Below are 22,542 nucleotides of genomic sequence, written 5' to 3'. Positions count from 1 at the left end.
TAATTATCGCCGTTAACGCGATAATTTTGACAGCACTAGAAAAAACCCATAGCAACCAAAAAAAGATGGTCTTAACATGACCCAGTCGTCTAGTAGTTAATAAAAAACAATAATATCAAAACAAAATATTACTACTAACTTTATTGTGAAATTAAAACAGAACGGTAAAAGAATAGTTTCCAGTCTATTCTGATGCCCGATCTCTGTAGATAAATAAAGAACTAAGACAGATGTGTAATATTTAATGCAGCCAAACCATTTATTACAATGCATTCATGTGATGACTATCAAAGAGTAAAGCAAGCAAGCACTGCTGAATAAAGTATGATTTTCTCTTTTACGAAACGTTTTTTTTCATATGGAATGCAGTTGGAGGTCAACCAATCAAAGAGCTTGAGGGCTGATCATGGGGTTCATGGTGTAGTCCCAAACGATAGCTGAGGATTCTGGGTAGTGTAGTGTCTTCTGCCGTCCAAAAACTCCGAAAAAATATTTGTTTCTCCGAATCGAAGGGGGAAAATACAAAAGCATTGCACACAATTCAAACCAATCAATGTTGTGTAATTAACAAGGACAATTTGGTGTTTTTTAGTCGATGAGTAGTGCAGATATCACTGTAAAATCAATCGACAGTAAGGAGAATAGGCTACTTACTTCCGGGTGTAAAATTCTCCGTTATCCAATGGGAATGGACGCTCGTAATACAAGACATGATCATTATCTTTTAAATAACGTTAACTAAAGGGAACAATCTATTTGACACAGCTGAAGCTCTGGCCTTCCTTAAAAACAAACTAATTTAATAAAATTAACAGTTGCATTACACACAATGCACTGTTTTTTGAGAACACAAATTCGTAACTAATGTAATTTTTACATTCTGACGAAAAATACAAATAATTATGAATACAAATAAAATAAAAGAAGCCTCCCGTGAGTTACTACACGCTATAAAGTAGATTTAAAAAACGTTGTATAGAATAAAAGCTCACTGCGGGACGTTGTAGAAATGCGTGTGTGCACCACGACAAAGGAGCCTCATTCACTTTACATTGGGGTTGTTTGCGTGATGCCGACACGCAAATGTAACAAAGTTCGTGACTCCACCACGCATTGTGGTGTTAAGGAGTCGTGGTGGAGTCACGCATTCTGTTGAGATCAGGTTGCATATATAATGTGAACAAAATAGGTCCAAGCACTGAGCCCTGTGTCACTCCATGGCTAATTTTGGTTTGCATGGAAGATTCATCGTTGACACACACAAACTGAGAGCGTTCAGATAGATAAGACCTAAACCAGCCTAAAGCAGTTCCCTGTCTGCCAACTAAGTGCTCTAGTCTTTGCAATATGATAACATAGTCGATCGTATCAAATGCAGCTGTGACGCTGACAATTGAGCGGCCCAGACCAAGCAAGGAGGCAGAGGCAGAACGTCCAAAAATATAACCCGACGTGGGCATTTATTAAAATCATGGGCACAAAGTTCACAGCCTCAATCCTGCTGTCCTCCTTGCACACATCCTGCAGCCACAAGGATCTCACACACACACCCAGCCTTTCCAAAAGACAGGGAAACAGAGCCTAAATACACACAGTCTTATCAGTACAACAAGACACAGGTGAGGGGGGAGGAGACAACACAGGACACCAGGTGCACACAATCATCAGCCACAGACAACATATACAGTGCAATCACGCTAATAAAGTGCCATATTACCCGGCCTGAAGCCGTCAGTCCATAGTGATGAAGGTACCTTCGTCCCAGCAGCACTAAGATCGAGCAAGACAAGAATAGAGACAAGTCCTTTGTCTGAGGCTATTAGAAGGTCATTTGTGACTTTAACCAGAGCTGTCTCTGTGCTATGATGTGTTCTAAAGCCAGACTGAAAATCTTCAAATAAATCATTATTTTTTAAGTAATCACACAACTGTTTTGCGACTGCTTTCTCAAGAATTTTTGAGAGGAACGGAAGGTTAGAAATAGGTCTAGAATTGGTTAAAACCTCTGGATCGAGGTTGTGCTTTATAAGAAGCGGTTTTATCACTGCTACTTTGAATGATTGTGGAACATAGCCTGATAATAAAGACATATTCATAATATTTAATAAACAAGTGTTAATTAATGGAAAAACTTCCTTTAACAGCTTAGTTGGAATCGGGTCTAAGATACACGTTGATGATTTAGAAGAAAGTATCATTGAATTCAATTGTTCAAGGTTTATGGCTGAAAAGCATTCTGGTTTACTATCTAGTGTAATATTAGAACGTACGTTTCCGGGAACTGTTGATAACACTATACTGATCAAAGGCAAGAGGTCATTAATTTTGTTTCTAAGAGTAAGAATTGTATCATTAAAAAAGCACATCAAATCATTACTACTGAGTGCTATGGGAATAGAAGGCTCAATAGAGCTGTGGCTCTCTGTCAGCCTGGCAACAGTGCTGAAAAGATATCTTGCATTGTTCTTATTCTCATCTATTAATGAAGAGTAGTAGGCTGCTCTCGCTTTACGCAGTGCTTTCTTATATTCATTGAGTAATATGTGAAATTAAACGAGATTCTTCAAGTTTAGTGGAACGCTATATCCTTTCAAGTTGTCTCGACTTTTGCTTTATTTTGCGTGTTTCGGCATTATGCCATGGAGCTAATCTATGTTGTTTTATTTTCTTCTTTTTCAAAGGAGCAACAGAGTCTAATTTTATTCGCAGCACATCTGTAGCACCATCAACAACAAGATCAATTTGGGGTGGTGTACATTTTGTATAAGTTTCCTTCCTTACATACAGACATGCTATCGACTTAAGTATTGATGGAATCTCTTCCTTAAATGTGGCTATAGCGCTAACATATAGGTTTCTGCTGCAGGAACCTTTGACTAATGGTTTGTAGTCTAGTAACAGTCAGTGGCGACTGGTCATTAGGGGCAGAGCCCCATCTAGTGTCAGCAGAAAGTATTACAAACAATGATTACAAAAACATATATATGTAAAATATATTTTAAGATCATGTTTAATCATCTGATTTGTCTGTACATTGCTGTTTTAGTCTGTGTTCTTCTAATTAGTGTCTACAGTGTGTGCCTATTGAGCTGCTGAGAGCCATGTGGGACAAAACCCGATCATGCCCCTCCCTCTCACTGTCTAAGTGAATAGTGACTGTAAAAACTACACTGCGCATGCTCAGAGTATTTTTCTATATAATGTGTGTGCCAAAACAATTATTACCATAGGGGCACTGAGCTGCCATCCCCACCATACGTCATCTCACATAATTCAGAACTGATTGGGTGTAAGTACGTGTTCCGCGAAAAGTGTGGTGTGTGAAGAGGAGACGAGAGAGCTGCAGTGACGCGTCCTAAAACCCGGAAGTAAGCTGCGCATTGGGTTCCCTCGACAAAAAAGCAATGAGATTTCTCCATAGGATTTTAGAAAATAGCTCGAAATAAGATCTGTGGGAAACGTACCTGTTAGATAAATGCACATTTTGTTCAGCCGAATAATATCCACATGTCTACCCTACTTTTATAATGTATGATTCGACTTTTGCAACTACAAGAACATAAGGACGACTTTTACAAAAAAGTAATAGAGATTTTTGTCCAGAGGGATAGGCAAATGGACTTCATCTTCAAGTCAAGGTAATACCACAATTTTATTGAAAATGGGGTCTTAGAAAACAATTCAATATTTAAATGATAAAATTACATTTTTTTGGGAATCCTTTTGTTGAACTGTCTGTTTAAAATGAATCAAAGCATCAGACTAAAAAAGCTATTGAAAATAATATTATGATTTGATTTAGGTCAACATATAATATTTGTAAACCTGAAGAGTCAGTGCCTCACCAGCCATGAACCTCACTGCACGTCACTGCAGAAGCTTATATAAATATCTACGTTTGTTGTGCCCCACCACTTTTGTACATGTAAAAACGCCACTGGTAACAGTACTTCAAAAGTTACTAAGAAATGGTCAGATAAAGCAGGATTATGGGTTTCGACTAATAGTTGCTCAATTTCAATACCATAAATCAGAACAAGGTCGAGTGTGATTATAGCAGTGGGTTGGTTTATTTACACTCTGACAGAAACCAACATAATCTAATACAGAGTTAAATGCAACAGTAAGTAAGTCAAAGATGGCTGCAACTCAACCTCCTCCGCCTGTACCTCGAGCAATATGAGTATTGATATGGCTGGGTGGAGTGGCCTCATTTATGCTGATATATTCTTCATGTCTCAACCAAGTTGCAGTGAGACAGCATATATCAATATTATAATCTGATATTAAATCATTTACCAATATTGCTTTAGATGCTCGAGATCTTATGTTTAGAGAAGAGAGAAGAGAAGATGGACCTTTATTAATCCCCCGAGGGGGAAATTCAGTTTCCACTCTGTCGTACACACACACATTCGTTTTTATATGGGTCATGCAGTACACACTTTATAGAACATGCACATACATATACAAATACTCACACAGTTATATGCACACATGCACATGCAGTTGAGAGATTAGAGTGGAGGCAGCCAGTCTAGCCGGCACCAGTGAGCAGTTGGGGGTTAGGTGCCTTGCTCAATGGCACTTCGGCAGTGGCCCAGTAGGTGAACTGGCCCCTCTCCATTACCAGTCCACACTCCGTATTTTTTGGTCCTGGCTATCTTCTAGCTCTATTCAGGTTTTTTCTTTTTTTTCTAGCTCTATCCCTTCGAATCATAAATCTATCGATTAGATTTATGATTCAAAAATTATAAAAGTAGGGTAGACATGTGAATATTATCCGACTGAACAAAATGTGATCCGTCTCTTAAATGTGTGTCAACCACAGACCTTATTTCGAGCTATTTTCAAAAATCCTATGAAGAAATTGCATTGCTTTTTTGTCAAGGGATCCAGAAGGTACCCATGCGCAGCTTACTTCTGGGTTTTAGGACACGTCACTGCACCACTCAATATGGAAACTTGGAGCCCTCAATCCAAAATAAAATGGTTCATCAACAGTCAACTTATAGATCAGAAAATCAGTATGACGAAAACATTAAACATATTGTCCACTTATGTTGATAAAGATGGAGTTCATTTAAGTCTTATACGAATGTTGTGCAACAATGTTAATACAGTCAGGCAGTTTTTTCTCATGTGTGAAGTGGCATAATACTTATTCATTGTCCTCTCCATCAGCTTCTGTTCCCATGTGTTCAGCTGAGCTGCTGACTGGAGGCTCTGCCTCTCTGTTATCCTCAGTTTGAATTACATTAAGCTGTGAGGACTGACGACCAACACACTTGTGCCTTTTGAAATAACCATGCCATTTAAATCTTTTGTCACAAACATTGCAGCTGTATATTTCCTCTCCTGTGTGGACTCTCATGTGTGTCTTTAAATTTCCACTGTGTGAAAAAGCTTTCTTACAGAGTGAGCAGCTGTGTGGTTTCTCTCCTGTGTGGATTGTCATGTGTTCCTTTAAATGTATATTCTGTGAAAAAGCTTTCTTACAGACTGAGCAGCTGTGTGGTTTCTCTCCTGTGTGGATTATCATGTGTTCCTTTAAATGTACATTCTGTGAAAAAGCTTTCTTACAGACTGAGCAGCTGTGTGGTTTCTCTCCTGTGTGGATTATCATGTGTAGCTTTAAACTTCCACTCTGTGAAAAAGCTTTCTTACAGACTGAGCAGCTGTGTGGTTTCTCTCCTGTGTGGACTCTCATGTGTAGCTTTAAACTTCCACTCTGTGAAAAAGCTTTCTTACAGACTGAGCAGCTGTGTGGTTTCTCTCCTGTGTGGATTCTCATGTGTAGCTCTAATTTTCCACTCGATACAAAATATTTTGTACACACAGAGCAGCCAAATGGTTTCTTTACAGCAATACATCGTGAATCACTGACAGATTCATGTATATTTTGCAGTGAGTTTGAGCCTGACGCAGGTTCTCTGGTCTCTTTCCAATCAGCACTGTGTTCAGTGTCAGGTTCAGAAGAATCTCCAGCGTCAGGTTCAGAAGAGTCTCCAGTGTCGTCCTCAGTCTTTGGTTGTAAACTGCTCTCTGGATCTGAGTTCCTGGCTGGTTCTGGTCCTCGACAGTCATCTCCATCAGCTTCTGTTTCCATGTGTTCAGTTTGTCTTTGATGAGGCGGTGAGGACTGACGTTTCTCTTCATCATCTTCACTCTTCACAGGGTCAGGAGTGAAAGTGGACTTGGTGATATCAGCCTTCTCTCCCTCCTGAAGCTGCTCTCCCTCCTGACTGATCCTGAGTTCCTCCTGTTCCTGCTTAATGTATGGGGGGGACTCTGGATCCTCCTGGTCCAGACGGGTGCCCCACTCCTGCTGGTCAGGGAGAAGCTCTTCTTTAACCACCACCAGCTGCTGGACATCTGCAGGAATACAGGAAGCACAAAGTCAGAACAAACTATTAAGTGTTAGCATTTAAAAATCTAATCACCATTAACCTGTTAAGCCCCAAGCCTGTTTTTCAGGTCTCAGGCTCGAAAATGACATTCTCAGAACAAATGACAATAAATTCCCTTCTAAAAAGGGGTAAATTAATAATCTTTTTTCTCAAAGCAATGATAAACCTGTGAGTTGGATGTAGAAAAGTCAGAATCAATATAGATTTTTTTTATTTTAAAGTAAATTCAGATTGAACATAGTAAAAACATGTAAATTATAGTGTCACTGCTGTGTGTGCGTGTGCGATAGTTTGGGACGTGTCACGTGTGCCACATTTCACCAATGACGTCATCGGAGCCAAATTCTGGATCTGCTCGCTTGCACCATAGATATATATATAAACACTAGATGACTCACCCACGCTGCTGGCCAATGGAGACCGCCGTTGCCACATGGCGGCCATCTTGCCACAGGCAGCTCGCTTATTCATAGCATTATTTCTATGGTGCACTTCTGAAATAACCATAGCTTGCTCAATTTTCAACCAATTTTCAAACGGTTTGGTTTGTTATAAACATCAAAGATGTAGTTATGATACTGCATACTTATAATTATAATCTTGGACTTTTTTTCAACATGTCTCGTTGTCTCCTGTATCATAGCCATGATAATAACATTTATAATAAACCAAACCGTTTGTAAATCAGTCAAGATTTCAGCGAGTTAAGAGTATCTTTGTGCAGATCACTAACCTTAGTTGTTGACTGTGGCAAGATGGCAACCGGTGAGCTACGGTGGAGACTCCCCCTTGAGCCATTTAGCCTTTATATATATCCATGGTTTGCACCCCCCCCATTTTTCTTTTATAGATGTGGGTAAGGAGGAAAAAAGAGAGGGTTGGATTTGTTGGTTGGAGTCTCCTTACTCACAGTACACACATATTTATGTATAAAAGACATCAAACAGTGCATTTTGCATACATAACAAATATAAAAAACAGGAAATCTAATATAAAACACAAAATCTTGTATACCGCAATAGTATAAAATACAGTTAAATAGCAATTCAAATTAAATAAAGCAGTACTTTACATGGAAATAGAATGCTATGAATGCATTTTAGAATATAAACTATGAAATAAGAATATGTGCAGAAAGGAGTATAAACATTGTGTGCATTAATGTAATGCATATAGTCTATGATGTGGACTCGATGATGGAGGTGTAGAAGTTCACCATCATCGTCTTTGGCAGATTGAATTTCTTAAAAAAAAACGGTGCTGATGGTCCGGGGGTCAGAGACGTGTTTCCCCAGCCTCACGTGCTGCTTCCTGTCAGACAGGAAGTCTGTGATCCACCTGCAGGTGGAGTCGGGCACGTGCAGTTGGGAGAGCTTGTCCTGCATGATGGTGTTGAAGGCGGAGCTGAAGTCCACAAACAGGATCCTGGCGTAGTTTCCTGCTGTGTCCAGGTGCTGGAGGAGGAAGTGAAGGGCCATGTTGACAGCGTCGTCCACAGACCTGTTGGCTCTGTAGGCGAACTGCAGGAGTCCAGGAGTGGGTCTGTGATGGATTTCAGGTGGGACAGGACAAGGCGCTCAAAGGACTTCATAACCACAGAGGTTCAATCTGAATTTACTTTAATATAAAAACATCTATATTGATTCCGATTTTGATTCTTTTCTACATTCAACTCACGGGTTTATCATTGCTTTGAGAAAAAAGATTATTAATTTACCCCTTTTAGAAGTGAAGATATAGTCATTTGTTCTGGGAATGTCATGTTAAGGGGGCTTAACAGGTTGATTAAAAGTACGCAAATATTCTCACAAAAATGTACATTCCTTATCACTGGACTCGGAGGCTTTATATAACAAACTAATTAAAACGTTAATGCCCTGGCAGTGGCAAATAGCTTTGGTTTTATATTTGATTACATTAATGTTTTTTGAGATGTAAAAGACATATTTGAAATGCTACTCTATAAAGGGAATAGACTACTGTTAAAAATAACCTCATTTGTTTAAAATAAAAGTAAGCAATACACTACTTTTTAATTCATTATTGAATTGTGTGCATCACAATGCAATTAATGGCAGAAAATCATTTGATTAAAATGTGTAATCGTTGCCCAGCACTAATAAACAGTCAGAAGTGTTACCAAAGACTTTAACGTGTTACCAAAGAGTTTAAAGCAGGGGTGTCCATACTTTTTTCACCAAGGGCCACATACAGAAAACATATACGAAGGGCTGGGCCACTCATAAAGGTGAGGTATATCGCCTCATCAGTTAAGTTGTAAGTTAGCAACATGTAGGTAAATTAGGCTCGATACATTAATATGCTTTAAGAAAAATGCCTATATCACAGCTCTCTATTAGGGCTTTCACACCAACGCGATTCCTGTTATAGCTCCGTGCTAGAGCTTTTCTGGTTCGGAACCGTTTTTCTTTTCAGCCCCCGTTTTGTTCACACCGTCCAGAGCCCGACTGGCGCTGCTGCTGCTGAGTCATGACGTCACCGTTTACGTCGCTGATTTTCTCCCCAACGGCGTTACAGCGCTCACTACAACAATGCAGGACTGTGTCGGGTCGATGATCGTGTTGCTTTTAATCACACGATGCCAGATTAAATAAAATAACGACTTCTCCAACTTTATACTTTTCTCCAGAGTACCGCGGTTCATGTGCTAATGTGTTTCAGCGGCATTTACCGACCGCTGCAGTGCTGCTCTTCCACGGGAGTTTATTCTCCTGTTAGCTCCGGGTTAGCTCACACGGCAGCGTCCACTGTAAAGTATTCACTGTCTGACTGTCACACAAGCAGCTGATACATATCCCCAATTCCCCATCAGTGAATGCGTGTCAGTCTGAATTGACGCTGTTTGGCATCATAACGCCGTTATTAAAGTTTCTCTGGTATAAAATGGGTGATGTTAGCATAGCAACCAAAGCTAAACTGACTACTTGTTGTTGCTATCCTATTGTGGCATAAGCCGTTTTCTACAGGCACATTTTACCGGCGTATTTTTCATTATGATTCCACTTGTGATAGTCGGACATGACAACCTGTGCAGCCCATGTATTGATTCCATCCCATAGCTGCTATAATACAACACAAAACGTCTGCCTGCTCTCCACAATGATCAATAACAGCGAACGGATGGTCAAAGTAAGGTACGAATAAACAGAATCACACGAAGCCTTGTTAGTGTTGCCTGACTTTATAAAGTGTGTTTTTTTTATAAGTGTGGTGGCGTTCTAGTCACTTTGCTCAGCACTACTGCTTGTTACAACTGTTATTTGCTGTACTCGCCATTAACTGTTAGCTCAGGTTAATCTTGCCCCCCTCCGACGTAAGCGTGACATGCGGTTCTTGCTTCTAGACCGACAATTTTTTCGTGCTTGAAACGAACCGGATTCCGGAGCTTAGAGGCGACGGTGGTGTGAACAGGAAAAAACGGTGCTTTTCAGACTCTAGCTCCGAAAACGGCCCTGGAACCGCGTTGGTGTGAAAGCCCCATATAGGGTTTCATTCATCTTGTTGGCAGCTCAGCCCTTAAAAACAGAAGTCTCAGAGTGATTCTAATAAGATGAAATATGAAGGGTCTATTTCAAGCTTCTGATGAAAATAAGTTATTAGGCTTTTTTGTATCAACTAAGATTTGTTAGAAAATGTTATCATCAATTAATGTATGCCAACCAAGCGGCAAACTCTGGGGAAGAGCCGGGACGCCAATACGGAAGTGCCACAGACTGCAGTTCATATATTGGCCGATAGGGACTGACTGCAGAAAGGAGCAATTTCCATAGACCCCATGTTAAAATGCCCAACATCTTAAAAACCCCAAGCTGTTGGAAACCCTCAGCTTAACATATCAGTTAAGCTGAGGGTTTTTTTTCATGCAAAAAGTTACATTTAGATGTTAACAAGCAATATGACTTTGTGAGCTTTCTAATTTAATGTATTGAAGGCAAAGATATTTAACACATAGTGAGAACTGCTACTATTTATCTCTCAATATTGTCTGTAAAAAACGTGGTAAAAGTGATTCTTTCAGTGAGACAACAGAGCAAGCTTCTACAGTTGCACTACGTTTTGATAACAGTTAAATATTATTTTGAAAATAACATATTTCAATGTTGATGAGCTTCATACTGTTCATTCTTAATCTGATTGTAGCTCACTGTTGAAATAAAAAAAACATTACAATTACAAAATAATTATATCTACAGCCCCTAAACACACCGCTTTCATAAATAACACACTTGTTCTGCAATAATATGTTTTATGTTTCCTGTCATTTTTGTTAGGAAAGGACATGCCTGAAAGACACAACATGTTCTCCTTCTCTGAGGGTCAAGAAGAACATCCAAGAGGAACATTAAAAGCTGATGTTATGAGATTGTAATACCAGTACACTAAGAAACTACTTTTATTGTGAAAACACAGTCAGCTGATCGAATGCAGCTATTTCCACATCTACACTCCATCAGCTGATTATTTCTATTTGCCTCACTTTATGAGCTTCACATCACTTGTGCCTTGTACCGCAGAGTTTGCAACGTCACAAATAAATGGGGCCAATCTTCAGTCAGATGTGAATGTGTAATCTAACATTTTCAGTAAGAATAATGGACGAAAAGAATATAAATACAAATACAATTTATTGAAATGTGAACCAAAACTTAATCAAAAATGTTTTAAATAGAAAGCACATATGGACAGGTGTAAAACTATTAAATGTATAAGTAAACACATGTAGTCAAATAAAGTGACAGACTAGGCCTGTGCAGTTGGTATCAGCTATGCCCAGCATGGGCTCCTCCATCAGGCCTGGTCCTCCTCGCAGAGGAAAGACCCTCAGTCGTCTCCAAACCAACAGACGGGACATCCATCACACGGAGGTTTCTCCCTGAAGTCTCTGCTGCTCTCTGGACACCACGCTGTCTCAATCCGTCCACACCGAATATGAGAAGGGAAAAATTAAAACAATAAATGCTTTGGACAATAAGAAATATAAAGTTGACTGTTGAGTTGCTCAGTTTTTTTAGATTGTCAATACTATTACTGTATAACTAATATCTCAGGTTAAGAGGCACATTCAAATAAAGATTGGTCTTTAAATACATTTTGTCTTTTGAATTGTTTGTCTAAAGCAGGGGTGGGGAACCTCCGGCCTCCGGGCCGTATACGGCCCGCGAGACAATTTGGTACGGCCCTCGAGGTAATTTATAAACACACGCAAAAAATTAAAAAATTTAAGAAATCTAGACCGTAAAAAAAATTAAACAAGCGAGTGCCTGTTTTTCCTGGCCAAGGTCAGGGTCCTTGAACACAACACGAGCCTAACGTGTCATCACGTGGTATATGTCTCGACTGACAGGGGTGCAGTTCTGACGGAGAGCACCAGAACGCCACTTCAGAAATTGCAGTACCGATAAGTCCATACACATGCCGCAGTTTCTGCGTGTCTGTGTCTTTAGTTGAAAGCCCAGTGGCGATCTGCTCATCTGTCATACTGATCAGACAGTCAATAACTGTGTTGTTATCATTAGCATCTGGTTAGCTAGCTATGCTAACGAATATAAGAAGCTTTTTCTACAACCAGTGAGGTAAAGGCACATCTTGATCATTATAGTTATAAAAAAAAATAAGAGAATAAAGTAAACAGGTATAAAATACTATATGACAGTTATTAATAAAGAAGAATATAGTTCGAAAGGGGAGTGATTTGTCAAATATCCATAAATTAAAAGAAAATCTGCTTACAGTTGTGTTTGGGTGTTGAGAGATGTGTCCATAGATCTCCTAAGGTTGCTCTCAAAGTGCACCAGATTGATGCTTTTAACTTCAACATTTAAAAAAAAATCTTCCCAGGGGAGCACGCCACACCCTGCACGTGCATGCATACGCGAGTCATGGTGAGATATCTGGATTAAGAGGTTGCTTTTTCTTTGCACAGAATGAAATGAATGGGCTGTGATTTTAGTTTTTTTAAGCAGAGGTCAATAACTTGTACGGCCATCTGAGGATATTGTAAAAATTGAAATGGCCCTTGATAGGAAAAAGGTTCCCCACCCCTGGTCTAAAGTCAAGGATCTAGAACTGGTACTTAGTTTGAATGATACAGTCTGGTTATTATGCTGTTTGGAGGAGGCCTCACAGGTAAGAGCACTAACTAGCTACCATCACAAGTACCTTAGTTTGACTTAAATGTATTAAAGGTATAATTAAGTGATATCAAAATATAAATAACTAATGTCATGCAAACATATTAATATTTGCTTGATTCCAGTGTTGAATTTAGCACAATTGCATACAAACATTAAGGGGTTTTAAGATTCTGAAGTATTATGCTAAAAACTAAATAACTTAGAATATTATTTATAGTTTTGCTGAATAGTTTCATGTCTGCTTACCTTAGAAACGTAAAATGCGACGGCGGTGTGCAGATGGGGAGCATGTTAGCTTAGCTTGGTAGTTTCAGCTAGCTCTGGAACTTCCAGCTCGGTGGCAGCAGGTCCAGCCTCGGCTCCGCCTCTTTGCCCTTATTTGGAGCAGGCTGGAACAGGCGGGAGTTGAACTCTGACATTACTGTCGAGCCGTTAGTGGCCGACTCCGCCTACTACGTCCAATTATATATACAGTGCGGCATATGTGCAAGCCCAGAATAGGTAATCAGAAGAAATGGAACCCTAGTACTTACATATATAAACCATGTATTTAACATATTGCATCATTTTATGCATTTTTCAGAAAAGTGGTAGTTTGGTAAACAGTGACAACAACGACATGTTTGTTCTGTAAAATGCCCCAAAAGTTAAATAATGGGAGATAAATATCCCAAATCTCCACATTTTATTATATTTTTAGTGTGTTTCTGGTCCTCTTTCAGTTGAGACAGTGTAGATCAGGGGTGCCCAACCAGTCGATCGCGATATTCCCAGTCGATCGCGAGATTCCCAGTCGATCGCGAGATGTGTCTAAAAATAGAACAACAACATTCTGTTTTATCGTTAATGTCCTGTAACATAATCTTCCTGTGCCAGAATAATGCACTTGAACGCATCAAAGCTTTGTGATTGGCCGGCGTGACCCCATGTGTCTGGGCGTGGCTGTTGGGCAGTGGGCACTAGTTTGCTGACGTTGTCCGTGTCAACAGGAGTGACAGTCCGCACACACACAAGACCGCAATTACGGCAGAAGCAAAAAAGCCCAAAATATATAATGTTCACTCCGAGTGGAAGGATGATTATTTTTGTATCTATTCCAATTCAAAGTCCATTTGTCTCACCTGCAATGCGAGCGTGGCTTTATCGAAGGAGGGTCATTTAGGAGCGGCATTTCAAAACAGTGCACAAACGCTACGAGACGGAATTCCTTCCTAATTCTGCCCTACGCTCCAAAAGGGGAGGGGCCTGAAAGGACAGCTAAATGCACAGCAGTCCATTTTCACCAGGCCCAACAACAAGAGCAAGGCTGCTACCATAGCATCTTATCGGGTCAGTCACGTTCTTGCGAAACACATGAAGTCTTTCAAAGACGGCGAAGTTGTGAAAGAAGCATTCCTGCAGGCTGCCGACGCGCTTTTGGGGGACAGTAAAAATAACAGTAGCATTTCAACAGGTTCTTCATATAATCAAAACTCAAGTTAGATACCGTTATTAATCAGCTGTAAGTTTGTTTGAACTTATTCATGATAATTATTGTACAAAATGGTATAAGAATGCAAACATTAAGATCTGTTCTGTTTAAATTGATTATAGTCTATTATCAATTCAGGTTAAGAAACTAGTGTTGCTATTTTAAAAAAGGCGTTTCTTTTTATACTCTAATAAAATGCTACAAAAAAGGGTTTGATTCTATTAATTTTGTCTTTTTTATTGAACTTTGGAAGCAGATTCCCGAGTAGCTTCTGATCTGAGTTGTCTTATTAGTGAGCCTAATTTATACTTTTGTAGCAACACTATTTGTATATAATGGCAAAGAAAGGGTTCAGAGTCTTTTATTTTTTCCCTGTGTCATATGTGGCAGCACTGTTCAATGTTTCTTGAAAACATGACCCACTGTAGTATGTGACGTGTGAATAAACTCCAACTCTGTATCAACAACACTGTTGTGTAACTTCAGTTAAATACTTGTATGTGAGTATATTAGAAAGAGGTAAGATAAAGCATCTGCAGTATTTTATGAAGTATTAATCGTACAAAGGTCAGTTTTATACGAAGTAGAAGTGTGTATTTACCTGGTAGTAGGCTGTCAGTAATGGCTACGCCTCTCTATTTGGACTGGTATATCTTGGCAGACTGGCTACTTTAAAAGTAGCTCTCGGTTCAAAAAAGGTTGGGCACCCCTGGTTTAGATGAAGGATGTGTAAGGATGTAGGAAAGCCAGAACTCTTGTGTGAACATTGGATAAAGCCAGGTTCATATTCTTGTTTCATGTTGTTGACATATTAAAGTCAAAGGTTTGCACAGAGCGATATATCTTTGTGTTGCGCCATAAATCAGAAAATACTGCATTAAAAAAGTCATTTACTGCATGTTTTACTGATAAAGTGTGATATAAATAATGTACAGGCTTTCAGATTGCTGTGACACATTAACGACATGTTTGGTGTTGAAAATGTCAGAAAAAGTGAAAGAATGGGAGATAAATATCCCAAAATTGTATTATATTTTTTGTAGGGATGCACGATATTGGTGTTTTGAAACCGATACCGATAACTTCCTGCTTCTCAAGACCGATAACGATACCGATAATACAAATAAAAATTACGCCACTAATTATTTTAACGCGATTAACGCATGTGTATTTTTTTTCTTCGACCGCCCCGTAGCTTCAGAGCGCATCGAGTTTAAAATACCATCTACAAGCTGATGCTGACAGCCCCGCTCCTGCCGCCTGCTTGTGGCAGACCACACTTCCACGCTCACCGGCAGGCACCGACTGGCCATCTGGAGGACCGGGAGGGTGTGTGTCTGTGTGGCCCGAGCGAGCAAGAGAGAGACCTTAGTGCATTGTTGTTGTTAGCATCTGGTGCTAGCTAGCTGCGCTAACGGATATAAGGAGATGTTTAAATGAAAACAGAGGAGCGCTCTATCCACACAACTGCGCCGAGCACTTGACTTGATGCAGGAAGCAGACAGCGGGACATTGTACGAAAAGTCAGCACACTCAGCAACATGATTGCAGCGTCCAGGCAGCTCCGGTTCGAGCATATGCCTTGAGTTGCGCGCACACACACACACACACACACACACACACACACACACACACACACACACACACACACACACACACACAATATGGGATTAAAGTTATATTTCTGTCTTTGATATTTCCAATTAAAGTTGTCATTTTAAATGGAGAATTTAAGTTTTAAATGCCTTCTGACTGCTATTTTAGAGCTCAGCTATTAATGCCTTTTTAAGGGTTTCCTTAAGGCCGCTACACACTAACCTGAGAACAAAGAACGCGTAATGAAGGCATCCCGACTTTTACGTCCACTACGTCGCCCGCCTACGCCACCCGCCGCCCGCCTACGAACACACCGCAAAGACTTCAATTGACGAGTGGCAATAACTGTCCTTACCAGCAGGCAGCGGTGTATTCGTCATTCAAAAGAGGCAACAACCGGAAGACAGACTATACACTTACGGAGCGTCCACACAGCAGCGTGCGTTGACGCTTGGAGGTGGGCGTATCTGAAGCTTGGGGATTTTTTGCGAGCAACGCGACAATTTCTTCATATCACAGTTTTGCATGATGTCACTGAAGGACAATGTTTTAAGGATCTCTTGTCGAGCTAGGTTGTCAGTTTGAAATGTCTGGATGAAGATGTAACTGAGTTACAAATGTTAAAAAACAAATGCGTCTTTTCAGCCTCTGAGGGAAAACCCCAAAAAGCTAATGTATAAGTTATACAATTATTTCTGCAAGAAAATTACAATAAAATGACTGTTTAATCTTCACATCTTGTATTCATGAAAAATACCGATACCAATAAGCAGTACCGGTATCGGTATCGATAAAATCCTAACGATACCCATCCCTAGTAGCGGCCTTTATGCTCCACAGTGATATGTGCACACAAAGACTGCGATATAACTGCATATCTGCATATCTGCACTGAAATGTTGTACCTTTTTTCTATCGCCCACTTGTAAATGGATTGAATGCAAATGTGGATGTTTATCGGTATGCATTTTAGGCAAGGGTCATGTAATATACTGTGCTGGATTATAATTGTGTGCAATTGCGATCCAGAGTGGGGGTAGTGCTATGATATTAGGGTCATGCAGTGAGATCGCTATCCTATCATGAAAAATGCACTTTAGTAGGTATTTTATACATGAATGTGTCCCCGGTGTGTCAGGGAACCCACCAAGTGTCAGAAAACACAACCCTCTCTTTTCCTCCATACCAAAATCTCTAGAAACGGGGCTGCAACGGATCTGATACAGATTTGAAATATCTCTGATGTCAGAAACGAGGAGCTCCGCCTGTATGGGCAACTCTCCACCTATCAGGAGGAGACAGCCACGGCCATTGCCGTTCGAAAGCACTGGAGACGCTGTAGTACATATGCCAGGGATGTAGGTGGCGCTGTAGTCTGCCACAAAAGCAGCGAAGAAGACTTTTCACAGATTCAGCCCTTGCAAAAACAGGGCTAAAAAAGAGCAAATAGAGCAAAATGAGGCATGGCTAAAATGCATGATCCGTTTGGTATTTTGAAAAAAAAACTTTGCAGACATGTTTTATATAGGTATGGCCCTACAATATATTATTCAAATATAGCATGATAGGTCCACTTTAAGAGAGAGAGAGGGGTGTGGCACGTGCATGTGTGTGTGGGTATGGTAGAGCGAGAGTGAGCGAGCGTGTGTATGTTTCTGGAAGTGAAACGAGACAGCAAAAGATATAGGTCTGTCAAGTATTGTGTATAACAGAATAACTAAATGAATGCAATGGCCTCCTAAGAAGAGCTCGCCTCTCTCCAGTCATTTCAGTAAAGTGGGTTATTGAACCTGAAGCTTGTTGCTTCTGCCCTGGGAGACAACAGAGTCATCCCCCTGTTTCCTCGACTACGGTCTGGTAGCCGACTGTAAAGTTCAACATTGGCAAAAGTCCCTCCTGTCTGTTTTTCCTCTCCCGCTACTCCATCGCTATCAGAACCAGACATATGCCTACTTGGCTCAGAGGTGGCTTACAGGTTTAAAATAACCTGTAAGCTTCGGCATATTTTGTAATAGTTGCTTGTCTCGAAACTTATTTTCCCTCAAGAATTTCCTTTTCCGAGTGCCACTCTCAAACTTTTTCCTCTCCGACATTTTCACCTAAACAACCTTCATCTACTCGATCACTCGCATTTTGAATAAGTCGTATGTGAAACATATTCTCATTCTGAATGGCACGGGGGTGTCTTATAACTTGTATCAATCGCCAGCCACATGCATTCAGATCAAATGATGGACAGCACCTTTGACGAATTACAAAACAATGCATTTTGTATTGGCTCATGATAGGCCCCCGATCTCCGTAGGCCCCTGGGCTTCAGCCCAGGTCAGCCCGTGCATTAAGGCGGCCTTGGTTGGCAGGTATGTGAATTGACTGAATTTATTTGAAAAGTGGGCTTATTAACACATGAATACTACTGTGTAATATGTAGATGCATATTTAAGAAGTACAATATAAGAAAAGCACAAGTTTCATTTGTGGGCCATATTTCATTAAACTTTTTGAATGTGCTGAGTGCCAATTCAAAATGGCCCCCGGGCCGTAGTTTGGACACCCCTGGTTTAAAGTGTTATTTAAGAGTAAAGGGAACAGACCTGCTCTGTGTATCCGAAGCTGAGGCTGTAAAACAGCGTCCAGTAGTTTCTGGAGTCTCTCCTTCTCCTCTTTGGAAAGAGACAGCTCCTCCTCGTACTCTGCTATCGTTTTTTCAAACAGAGCAAATATATCTTCAGCAACAGCAGTGAATCGCTGCTTCAACGACAGCAGCATTTGGACTTTACTCATGTTTACTAGATCACCTTTTCTTGCAAACTCCGTTAAACACAGCGTTTCTCTCTCCATCAAACTCTCAATCTGACTAGTGTTGCTAACGTGTTTCCAGCTAGCATGCTAAGCTAGCTCCTATAGTCCGTGGTAAACGCTCCAGAAAAAAAGAGCACAGAGTCCATTCGGAGGTTTATCCAGACACACAGATAATGGATCAGTAGAGCTGGAGCTCACACACACTTTCTCAGGAACACACAGAGAGAGAACCGTAGCGACGAGACGCCATATGGATCCAGGTTCTTCTTCTTCTTCTTCTTTAGTGTTTATTGGCGGTTGGCAAACCAACTTGTAGGTGCATTACCGCCACCAACTGGACTGGAGTGTGGACAAGAGACTATGCAGAAAACAAGAAACAAAAGAAACAAAACAAAGAACCAAAACTCTAGATTATTTTTAAATGTATCAATTTCTCTTAGAGACGTAATAATCGCACAATATATATTGCCTGATGTTTTCCCTAACAGCCCTGATAGCGACAAGTCATGGAATGTTGCTTTCTTGAGTGTCTGGAAAAGCACATTTATCTGAGTAGTATATTTCCTGCAATGCAGTAAAACATGCTCAACAGTTTCTGGCTGGCTGCAGTGTATACACTTTCCGGTTGGATGCTTTCCTATTATACTTAATGTATGATTGAGACCTGTATGACCTATTCTCATCCGAGAAATGACATTTTCCTCCCTTCTTTTAAACCCTACCTACCTTCCATCCCCCACATAGGCTACCTTTGCATTTTATAAAGATGTCTTCCTGTATCACTAAGGTCCCAATGATCTTGCCATGTTGTTTGTGCATATTTCTGTATGAATGTTTTAACCTCCGCTTTGCAAAGTGGAACTTCTATGTCTATGTTCATAATTCTGAGTGTTTGTTTGGCCAGAATATCCACCTGTTCATTACCCTCCACACCAACATGAGCCGGAACCCAGATGAAACGAGTTGCTATGCCTTTAATTTGCATTTTATATCAAATTAGAAATATTTTATTTATTTTGTCCATTCTAAATGAAGATCTGCCTCATCGTGTACTCGATAATGCTGAAAAGATGCAATTACACTATTATGTATTTATTTCTGACACATGGTCTGTTACCCTTTTCTTTATATGTGTATTCCTCACTGGGATATATACTGCTGCCCCTGCACGCCCTGTCTCTGGATCTTTGGAACCATCTGTAAATATGATTGTTGAGTCTGAGTGATATCTTGCAAAATAATTCTGGACTATGCGCCATACTGGTAGTTCTTTCTTTTCCTTTAACTCCTCTCGTATATTGAGGTCTGCACTTGGCAATGGGAACAACCAGGGTGGAATGGACGAGATTGGAACTGTGGGCAATACTGTATTTGATTAAAACCTATACTTGCTGCTTTAACATCGCCAATCCATCCAACACTTGTTAAATGTGACTCATTGTGCTCCCAGCAGTCTTTCAAGATACTTTTCGCAGGATGACTATCACTATGCCTCTGAAGGTTTACCCAGAATGCCAACCTTAACTTCACTCTTCTTATCCTTAAAGGCATTTCTCCCATTTCCACCTGCATTGCTGATACTGGAGATGTTTTAAAAGCTCCACTACAAATTCTCAGGGCCTGAGCTTGTAGGACATCCAGCTTTTTAAGGTTAGATTCTGCTGCTGCCATGCACGCTACACACCCATCATCGAATACAGGTTTCATGAGTGCCCAATATATGTTCAGAAGTGATGACCTACTCGCTCACAAACACCGAAGTACATTGTTGACCTTTTTACATTTATTTTGAACTTTTCCTATATGACTGCTCCATGTTAGCTTTCCGTCAAACCAAACACCAAGAAATCTTATTGTATTAACCTGTTCAAGAGGTTGCTCATACCATTTTAACGATATAGGAGCAATGTTATGCCGTTTTGAAAAACAAATGACCTGCGTCTTAGCTACTGACAGTTTGAATCCCCATTTATTTGTCCATTTCTCCACTTCAACTATTGCAGCTTGTATTTTCTTTCCAACATGTGCTGCATTGTGGCCTCTTGCCCACAAAGCCCCATCATCTGCATTCAAAGATTTCCCCACACTTGGATGAACTTGATTAAAGATGTCATGCATCATTATATTGAACAGCAACGGACTGCACACACTGCCTTGCGGAGTACCATTTTCCACAGCATAAACACTTGAATATTCTGCACCTACTCTTACTTGTATTTTTCTGTCCAGTAAAACAATTATAACCCAATTATATGCTTTACCACCAATTCCCAATGATTTGAACTTGATTAGTAGTCCTTCCTTCCAGAGCATGTCATAAGCCTTTTCAATATCAAAGAAGACTGCAATCACTACTTCCTTGTTGGTCTGTGCTTTCCTGATGTCTGATTCTCAGCACAATATAGAATCCATTGTATTCCGACCCCTCTGGAACCCACTTTGATATGGGGACAACAGAGCTTTACTTTCTAAGATATGTCCCCTCTGCTCAAAACTGGCAACTCATAATTCCTTCAAATTCCCCCCATTCTCCTAATCATGCCGCAAACATCTGCAAGCTGTACTTCTCTTCCAATACTATTGCAATATTGCCTCCAAAAAGTGCGTTTTTGCGTTCTTTTTGTTCTCCTCACGATAGCCTGGGCCATTTTATACTTATTCAAAGCTTCCTGAGAATGGAGTTTTTTGAGTTGCCTGAATGCTTTATTCCTGTCTTTAATGGATTTACTGCATTCACCATTCCACCAGGGTACACTCTTGGTACGCCTAACTCCTGCACTCTCCGGAATTGTTTCTTTAGCTGAATGAATGATAACCTTAACCAGCTCATCATTGAATTTATTTATATCATCATAATTTTCCTCTTGAAGTGTTTTACATCTATTCGTACTTACAACTTGGAAGGCATCCCAATTAGACTTTCCCAATTTCCATCTAGGAATTGACTTTTCCTTTTCAAACCTTATATTGGTCCCAACTTTAGTCATTACCGGATAATGATCGCTGCCCACTGTAGTATGCTTTACCACATTCCATGTGTAAAGCACTAGATACAAATGTCAGATCGAGTACTGTTTCTATATTCTTCGTGCAATTATATCGTGTTCCTTCTCCAGTGTTAATACACACTAGCCCGTGGTCATCTATAAATTCCTCAACTACTGCCCCATTTGCATCCGTGCTACTGCTTCCCCATAGCGAGCTATGTGAGTTAAAACCCCACACCACATTACTTTGTCTTGCAGTGAACCCCCAGCATCCTCTAATATACTTTGATCTAATTTCCCACATGGATTATAATAATTTACTATATCTATAGGTCCTCTATCATTCCATACCCTTATAACTATTGCTTCATGATCTGTACTTACATGCATCACTTTGTAACTTATCCCACTCTGTATGAATGTTGCAACTCCTCCCCCTCTGCCAGAGTCCCTATCTCTTCTAACCGCAGTATATCCCTTTACAATCAAACCCAGTTGTGGTTTCAGCCATGTTTCCTGAATACAAAGAACATCAGGTTTCTCTCCCAGGTTGTCAATATATTTTTTGAACTCTTGTCCATTTGCAATTAAACTTCTATAATTCCTTCTAGAATTCCACTGCAGTACAATTAACAATTAACCACTGGATCAACCATCAGGATGATCCAGTCCATGTCTGAGGTTGTTGGACGTCATCATTTAGGATATCTTTCACGTGTCCCCAGTGCATCCCTTTCACATCAAGGTACTTTTCAGATGATTTGACAATTATTTTGATTCTTTCATTCCGGCTTGTAGTCTGCGCTGAACAGTTGATCATCTCTGCCATAAACAGTACAAACTCTCTTTTACTCACTATCAGAGTGTCCTCCTTCAACTGAACACAGTTGTGGACTTTTCCTGTTTCTTTGCTCTTATTGTTGTTTCCCATTTTAACCTGCGTTCCTCCTGAAACTGTCTTTGCTGCCTCTGCATAGCTAACTCCCTGCGTCACCCTGACTCGCTGAACCTCTTCTGCTTTCTTGCTAACCTCACATCCCCGGTACGCTGCGCTATGCTCCCCTCCGCAATTGCAACATTCCAGCTTTGCCCCTTTTTCACATTTGCCGTATTCATGATCT

At 40.3% G+C, this 22,542-nt stretch overlaps 1 protein-coding gene across 2 annotated transcripts; it reads right to left on the bottom strand.

Annotated features, from left to right (window-relative positions):
- Positions 1-1,442: 1,442 nt before the first annotated feature.
- Positions 1,443-18,701, bottom strand: LOC117452650 (endothelial zinc finger protein induced by tumor necrosis factor alpha-like). 2 transcript variants are annotated; one of them, XM_071204460.1, is made up of 3 exons: positions 18,431-18,701; positions 18,227-18,328; positions 1,443-6,375 (listed from the first exon to the last, which is right to left on the bottom strand). In XM_071204460.1, the coding sequence occupies exons 1-3, from the start codon at positions 18,471-18,473 to the stop codon at positions 5,162-5,164; spliced, it is 1,359 nt and encodes a 452-aa protein (XP_071060561.1). In that variant the 5' UTR covers positions 18,474-18,701; the 3' UTR covers positions 1,443-5,161. The 2 variants fall into 2 exon arrangements, with proteins under 2 accessions (XP_071060561.1, XP_071060560.1); XM_071204459.1 differs by having other exon boundaries at positions 18,227-18,701.
- Positions 18,702-22,542: the final 3,841 nt, after the last annotated feature.

The sequence above is a fragment of the Pseudochaenichthys georgianus genome, chromosome 9, assembly GCF_902827115.2.
Source record: "Pseudochaenichthys georgianus chromosome 9, fPseGeo1.2, whole genome shotgun sequence".
Lineage (NCBI taxonomy): Eukaryota > Metazoa > Chordata > Actinopteri > Perciformes > Channichthyidae > Pseudochaenichthys > Pseudochaenichthys georgianus.
Note: the sequence above shows the minus strand (reverse complement) of the source record. Positions and strands in the feature narration are given on the sequence as shown.